General features: G+C 30.9%; 1 protein-coding gene across 4 annotated transcripts in view; it reads left to right on the forward strand.

The window, feature by feature from the left end:
- The first annotated feature begins 1,421 nt into the window (after window positions 1-1,421).
- LOC108910727 (protein kinase C-binding protein 1) overlaps window positions 1,422-8,643 on the forward strand; it is a 49,093-nt gene continuing 41,871 nt past the window's right edge. For 3 of the 4 annotated variants that reach the window (XM_018715426.2, XM_018715428.2, XM_023455004.1), the window contains exons 1-4: window positions 1,422-1,790; window positions 1,844-2,450; window positions 2,631-2,803; window positions 3,558-3,642. In XM_018715426.2, coding sequence (XP_018570942.1) covers window positions 1,851-2,450; window positions 2,631-2,803; window positions 3,558-3,642 — 858 coding nt within the window. In that variant the 5' untranslated portion in view covers window positions 1,422-1,790; window positions 1,844-1,850. The remainder of the gene's footprint in view (window positions 1,791-1,843; window positions 2,451-2,630; window positions 2,804-3,557; window positions 3,643-8,643) is intronic. The other variant, XM_018715427.2, reaches the window with a different exon arrangement.

Genomic DNA, 8,643 nt, shown 5'->3' on the forward strand with positions numbered 1-8,643 from the left:
GTAACAAGCAGTAATTATCCTGTTTTGATAAATGTAAAGATAACTTTCATGATACTATAAATCTTATGAAAACAAAAATGATATACCTACATATCTGTAAATATAAAAATGTTATACCGATTTGATAAAACCTGAAATACACTGTATTAATTTTCAAATAATAAATTTTGGGGTTTCACTACCGCGATAATTGCGAAGCACAACGAAAAATAAACATGACAATTGGCAAGTATTAACTATTCAAATATAAACATATTACGGAAGTAGGTTATACTTGCATTTTCTAAGCTAATGGTTTTATTTGGCCCTAATAGTTATTCTCCTGACACAGTTATGCATAATGACGAGCTATTCGATGCTAACTAAATGTTATTCTTGCTACGTGTTTAAACAGGGACATACACTGCTAATACTACAGCAATGAAGTTATGCACTAATAACGTCCATTTTAATATGCCATATGCCACTTGAATTTAAAAGCTCTAAATTTTATAGAATATTCCGTCGAGAGCCTCTACGTGCTGAAGCTCCACCGGAATCAACCCTAATTCGACGCCATCTTATTTTATTTTCTGCATAATGCTCTTAAATACCTAAATCCGATACTTTACCTCATAGGAAAAGGGCAAAAAATTCTGAAATTATTTTTACGCCCCTTATTCAGCAACCCTCTTAAGTAAAATAAGATTACTAGGTCGTGTTTGACAACATCAATTTAATATGGGTATGTATGTAGGTACCTACGTAATTATAATGTAGACATATAATATAGATATATAACTTAGCACGTTAATTAGGAACAAAATCCTTAACCGACATAATAAAACAAGACGTAAAAGATTCAAATTATTTGTAGACAATATGTATGTGCCCAGGTACTAGATATGTACAAACGCGAGGGTAAGTACTAAATAAGTAGCTATAGATGTAAAATATAAAATTTGAAAATAAAAAAAATATATACAATCAATTATTGTCTGCAAATTTTGCAAATAAAAGAATTTGCAAAAAAAATCATTTTTTGGTTTAGCTTTATATAATACAAATTAATATGCCATCCCTATACTCCGCTGTATATATGGTTACATAAATTTCAAAAATGTTTTATTCAAGGTATGTATTATGTATTTATTGTTATATGTACAAACATATTAGCTGTATGTACTTATTTCCGAATTTTCAATTAAATAACTATCATGAATATATTTTTTGTCCTATTTGCAAATTTTCATTTGTTTCAAATTACACATTTAAGGCACACGAACACAAGTATTTTTAAAACCATACATCCATGAACTTAAGAATATGAGAGCCATCTGTGAAGTGAAGATTATAGATTATACCGTACACTGCGTACACTACGTTTACGTTTAACGAAAAAAAATTAGTGCTGTGTCCCATGGTTTTATTCGTTTTATTCAAGTAGTAGTTGTTATGAATGATAATCCAATAATTGCTAAAAAAAAATGTAGCGGATAATCAAAAAGCTCAATTTCATCGATATATGTCTCAAAGGGTAAAAGAGTTATGTACCTAATGAAAGAAATTATTAGGTTAGAGTTGTATTATTTTGTATACACAACTACTAAAATTCTCCGCTAGAGTCTCAATCTTAAGTCTTGCGACGCCGTATGTCGTAGTATAATCTTATATCTATTATCTATTATCTACTGTAAAAGTTAATAAATAATGCTGCTGATTCAAGAGGACAGACAGTAAACAGTGAGCTATATTTTATCATACATTACATTAAGAAAATAGATGTCTTATGTCTAGCAGTACCAGCAACAGTAAGTACTGTTTTGTTTTTAAAAGATTATATCAAAACTTTGTTATTTTTTAGTTTCACTATGTCAGACCAGCGGGTGAGTAAAGTTGTAGACGAAGCGTTCAACCTTGAATCGAAGTCAAATTCACCTGTAAATATAAATAAAGACCTAATAGAAGATATTATTGGTACTGTAAGTCAACCTGAGAATTCCCCGGAATCATTAGATACTAAAGATAATCATGTTACTACTGAGAAAACAAACGAAGTTGACAACAGTGAACAAACAAATTCAAAGAAATCGAGAGAGTTAAAATTGTTACTAGCACTTTCCAAAGAAGCTAATCTTGATACGAACATATCGCATAAAAGAAATTCATTGGAAGGAAATAAAATCAAGGCTAAAGATCATTGTAAGACTATTAGTTCTGCGTTAGATACTGAATTAAAACGGGTACCAAAAGTGGCTCACGAAAATAGAAACTTCAGATACCCGGTAACTGCAGAATCCGAATTGGAATTAGACATTTCTGATAATGATAAGAAATACTTGACAGACAATTCCAATAAAGCCTCAAAAAGGAAAAGGGATGATTTAAATGAGGTTAGCATAGGTGGCGCCACAGAAGAATTTGGTAAAAAGAATAAAAAATCACTCTCAAGTGATATGGCTAAATTTAAGGTAATTATTTTATAACTTTAATCAAGAAAGATGCAATTACATATTAATTAGCCTCTTGCCCCTTTGATCAAGATTCTAAATTAGCTATTCACGTTAACCTAAGTGATGTAACCTTCATTTATATATTATTATTGTAAGTTATTTATTACTGTAAATACTTAAAATCTGAATACTTTTCAGCAAAATAAGGATGTGTTCTGTTGGAGGTGCCACAGAGAAGCTGTCAATATAGCATGTGAGACTTGCCCCCGCTCGTATCATCAGAAATGTTTAAAACAAACTATAAATGATACAGAACACTGGCCATGCCCTGAATGTGTTTCAATTTTAAAAGCAGAAAGCACTCAAACAAGGTAAGATAATCGCAATCAAATAAAATGTATCATGTATATGCCGTCCATCCAATGTACACAAGTTTGAATAAGTCATAATCATGACCTGTAAAAAGATGAAAGACATGGAGTTTAACAACAGAAACACTTAGCTGACATATCACAATCCTTTCCTACACACAAAACAACTTACAGAAAAAAACATCACCGATTTTTCTTTCTTACGGCATTGATATTAGGAATGTTCTGTAGAATTAACTTAAACGGGGCACAGTGTACCTTGGTATTCATCTGATAATTGTCATGATTAAACAACATATTCATGTCTGATATTTTTTTACAAATTGCTAAGTAGGAATGGAAAAATTCAATTGCCTAGTAAAATTAAAAATAATTTTGGTTTTAATTCTAGACATAATTGATTATAATTTAATTATTTTGGTTTTATTAATAAGTAAAATATCACATAATAAGGAATAGGATAAACAATGATATCATCTCATTTTATTTATTATCATTTAATGTCGCTGCTTAGGAAAAGCATCACACTTTTAACTGCTTGCCAGCATACAATCTTAGGTATCTTCTGAGTTTTTAAATTGATATGAATAAAATTATGTGTCTACAAGAAGTAATAAACTGCTGTAACAACAATACTGTTGCATTTTCCATAAAATGCTACGAAATGAATTGTAACATGCTACTGAGTTTAAGATAATTTTTAATTTAAATGCTCATAAAATGATTAAATATTCACTAATTTTATCTCATGCAGGTCTACTGCTATGAAAGGAATGACTCTAGAACATTTATGTAGTTTGCTCAAATTTGCAGTAAACAGAATGATTCAATGTCAGGGGGTAAGTGATATATACAATTAAATAATTTTAATGCCATAAATAAATACATATATTACAGCCTTATAATCTTATTGATTTTTTATTTTTTCTCAAGAGTGGTGCATTCTATAAAAAAAAAAATACAAAATGTTACAAAAGTCAATTGGAAGTGGTTGATCCAAATCTGTAAAAAAAATTTCTGCAATTAACTTTTTTAGATATTTGAAATCCTCCAGACTTCTTATTACAGTGTAAATATTTAGTTTTTATTAAAATTGTATGGTAGGTGGCTATAAAAAATATAAACTAAACCGCTCTTTTCATAGAATGGTTGTGTTTTCAAATTAATACTTTTTTTCTCACATTTTTTTTTTGTGGTAGTACCTATTTTAAAATAATTTCATCCTATTTTTTTGTTGAAAAATATTCCTGAGAAAACATTGTGTAAATTTTGCTAAGGAGGCATCTATTAGGAATAACCCTAGTAAATTTTGGGCGTTTATTAATAGTAAAAGGGGTTCCACAAATATATCCCAATCTGTGCATTACAATGGACGTCATATTGATAAAGCAAATGATATTATTGATGACTGCAGATTTCTTCTCAAAATCTTATTTACCGTCATCTTCTAAGAGTAATAATTTATATTCCAGCAATAACATTAATAGTACCATACATATTTGTGACTTCAGTGAAACCGAAATTCTTTCAGCTTTAAAAAGAAAATGACTACTGATGTTCCCACGTTTCTGATAAAAGACTGTGCTTAGATTTTTTCTCGTCCCTTAAAAAAATGATTCAACTTATGCCTAACTAAATGTCAGTTACCTGATCTGTGGAAGCGTTCAAAAGTGTGTCCAATTTTTAAAAAGAGTGATAAATTTAATATTACTAATTTTCGTCCAATCCCCATTATATGTAATTTTTGTAAAGTATTTGAAATACTACTTCATGACTCTATTATAACATCTCTAATATGATAACACCTTGTCATCATGGTTTTATGAAAGGACGCTCTACTATCACTGACGCGATCTGTGTTACGTAATTTATAGCTGATTCTAGTGATAACAATTTGCAAACTGATGTCATATATATGGACTTCGGCAAGGCGTTTGATAGGCTTGTTCACGCAATTTTACTCCAGAAGCTTGATATGTTTGGCATATCGGAGGCCTTATTAAGTTTTTTCAAATCTTATTTAGACAACAGAAAACAGTATATGGTTTATAATGGGTATAAAATCAGCTGAGTATGTAGCTACATCAGGAGTTTCTCAAGGTTCCATTCTTGGACCTTTACTATTCATTATGTTCATTAACGATTTAGTTAGCAACTTAGATGTAAATTTTCTTCTTTATGCCAATGATATGAAAATATACAGCTCAGTTCACAACTGGACATTGTATTTGATGAAAAACTATGCTCCAACATTGTCTGGCTGTAGTAAAACCTTCCGTAAAATCACCTTTTCTTTTATCATGGCAGGGCAGTGTTAACAACTACAGAACAGCGATAAAGTAGCAGGCAGTGAAATCACTGCACATCTTTAAGGGTGTTAGTAAATAAGTGCGACAAATTTCAGGGAGTGATTCTACATGAGAAAATAATGGCAGTTTGCTTATAAACGTATGTCCGCAAATGATTTATTTTCCGAGATAAGGAGTGTCAAAGTTTTTCTTAAAAACTGACAATTTAATTTATTGCTCTGAAACCAGTCGAGATGTGCAAATGAAATTTGGTGGGTTTTAAGAGGTAGTTATTGCGCATTTTTTGACACACAATTAAGAATTTTATGTTCATCATTGGGGGTAATACGGGTAATAATCTCAATTTTTTTAAAGAAAAAAATGGTACGCCACTGAGATATTACATATTAAAAATCATTTTTGAATTCCTCGTTCAATTTGTGACAAAAAATGTCTTGCCTTTTCTTCGTATGGGGCGTCGTTTTGATGTAAAAAAATAAAACATCTTAACGCGTATTTTTTATTTAATTAATTAATTATTTTTCTTTTATCGAAAAGAATGGAAAATTTTACAAATGCGGAATTGTCAGACATGCATTTTGTCTATGGTCAAGTAATGGAAATGGTCGGCAAGCTCGACGATTGTATGCTGAGTTGTATCCAGGACGTAGGGTACCTCATCACACAATATTTGCTCGTCTTCATCAACGTTTGCGCGAAAATGGTTCATTTAAGAAACAAACGGTTGACTGTGGGCGCCCTCGAGAAGTACGAACTGTGCAACTAGAAGAAGCAGTTCTCGAGTTAATTGCGGAGTCACCTGAAACAAGTACTCGAAAAATTGCCAACATATTGAATGTAAGCAACTTCACTGTATTTAAAATTCTTAAAGAACAGCAATTGTATCCGATTCATATTGAACGTGTGCAAGCTCTACTACCTAGAGACTTTTTTCCATGCCTATTTTTTTGCCAATGGATTAATCATCAAATCGCTGAAATTCCTAATTTTTTAAATGCCGTTTTGTTTACTGACGACAGTGTATACGAAATTTCCATAACAATCACTTATGGGCTGAGGAAAACCCCCATAGAATCTTTGAAGCTCATTTTCAGCATCAGTTTTCCGTAAATGTATGACTTGGGGTAATTGATGATCATTTAATCGGTCCATATTTCCTCCCACAACGACTAACAGGCGAATCTTTTCTTAATTTCCTACAGGAAGAGTTACCTGTTCTTCTTGAAGAAATTCCTCTACAGCTGAGACAACACCTATGGTACATGCATGATGGTGCACCAGCCCATTTTAGCATTAATGTACGTAATCACTTAGACACAGTATATCCAAATCGTTGGATAGGTAGGGGAGGTACGGAACATTGGCCTGCTCGATCGCCGGATTTAAATCCTCTTGATTTTTGCATTTGGGGTTTTCTTAAGTCATTAGTTTATTCCACTCCCGTTGAAAATGTTGATGACCTGAGGAATCGAATTATAGTCGGCTGTGAGACAATAAGAAATATACCAGGAATAGTTGCGCGAATACGACAATCCATGAGGCAAAGAGTTGAATTTTGTGTCACGTCTGAAGGAGTTCACTTTGAACATTTGTTGTAGCTTTGCGCCTTTTCAAAATTTTATTAGTGTTATTTTCTGTTATTGTTCTGGTTTAATGTTATTGTATTAGATAGTTCTTGATAATGTATTAAAGAAATAAAAAATACGCGTTAAAATGTTTTATTTTTTTGCATCAAAACAACGCCCCATACGAAGAAAAGGCAAAAAAGATTTTTTGTCACAAATTGAACGAGGAATTCAAAAATGATTTTTAATTTGTAATGTCTCAGTGGCTTACTATTTTTTTCTTTAAAAAAATTGAGATTATTACCCGTACGCGCGCCAATGATGAACATAAAATTCTTAATTGCGTGTCAAAAAATGCGCAATAACTACCTCTTAAAACCCACCAAATTTAATTTGCACATCTCGACCGGTTTCAGAGCAATAAATTAAATCGTCAGTTTTTAAGAAAAACTTTGACACCCCGTATCTCGGAAAACGAATCATTTGCGGACATACGTTTATAAGCAAACTGCCATTATTTTCTCATGTAGAATCACCCCCTGAAATTTGTCGCACTTATTCACTAACACCCTGTATATATTTAATGGTTCTTCTGTAATTGATCAAAATCTTCTGTTTAATGTTTAATCTTCTTACTGTTTAGAGCAATACAGTAGGTCCAGTCCTCTGCATTTTCATAATTTCTGGGGATAAAAAAATCTGTAACAGTTCTATATCTCATTTTATATTCTATTCAGAATACGATATGGATTCAGTCTGCTGAAAATTACAGATTCTGTATATTGAGCTGGTAAATCCAGAGAATCAAATAAATGCATATATGTAGATCAACGGTTGGCAACTGGCGGACCGCGCTCAAGATTACTTGCTGACCCCTGCTATAGATGTTGCATTTGTAACCAACATTAAACATTACTAGATTTGTGAGGTTTATTCATTGCAATAAAACACATTTGAAAAATTGTGTAGTACAAAGAAAATGTAAGGTCTTAATCCGTCAGCTATAGTAAAATTTTAGGAAATTTGAGATTTGCAACTTCGTTGGGAATCCCATACTTTTGTTAAAATATAACCCACCACTGTCTGCTAAATTCACTTCTCTTTTAAAGTGCTAATTAAATAATGATTTCGTTTTTTTTGCCAAATTACTTCATTTTATGGTAATATGTGAAAATGTGATAACCATCCCATTGCTTGTAATTTTTTTTTACTTTCTAACTGGCTAACTAACTAGATGAAAGATTTTTTCATATTTTATTTTTTAAATAAAAAGTATTATTTTCCTTCTTAATTATATCTTGAACTTAACTAGAAGTTGTGACAAACACAATTTACTCACACAAATATAGATTTAAAGATAAGAAATCAAAACCTGAATCTCTTTGAAACATTTATAGGTAGGTTAATCTTCTGTATTACTTTAGCTTGATGCAAATTTTGCTTCTATTCCAATTTTTTTAATTCATCTTGGTTTACTTCCTCTCCTCTGGTAAACATTGCTGCAAGGCTAGTATAACATCAGTGTATTCTTGACACTTATTATATGTAATTATTAAAAAAAAAAATAGAGGTAGAGCCATTATTATTTTTAATATTTACATATTAGCTGTGACTTAGTATCGAACCGAAATTTCTAAAAAATAACTTCGTTAAAAATGTGTTCTGAAAATTGTTGACCTATGCAGATATCTAGTGTTACAAAAAAGTAAGTCAAGCTATTAACCACAGATTCTTTGAATGAAACGCCTCTTTTTTAAAATACAAGATGTTAAAACAAAAATTTCATAATAACTCCGTTGCTTAAATTTTATTGAAGTTTTGTACAAACTTATATCGTGCAGTCTCTTTTAATAAATTTTAATTTAAAAAAAACCTGAGCCGATAACGGAGGTTTGTAATAGCCATATATAATAATAATAATAATAATAATAATAATAATAATAATAATAATAATAATAATAATAAT

The sequence above is a fragment of the Anoplophora glabripennis genome, unplaced genomic scaffold (assembly GCF_000390285.2).
Source record: "Anoplophora glabripennis isolate ALB-LARVAE unplaced genomic scaffold, Agla_2.0 scaffold467, whole genome shotgun sequence".
NCBI lineage: Eukaryota > Metazoa > Arthropoda > Insecta > Coleoptera > Cerambycidae > Anoplophora > Anoplophora glabripennis.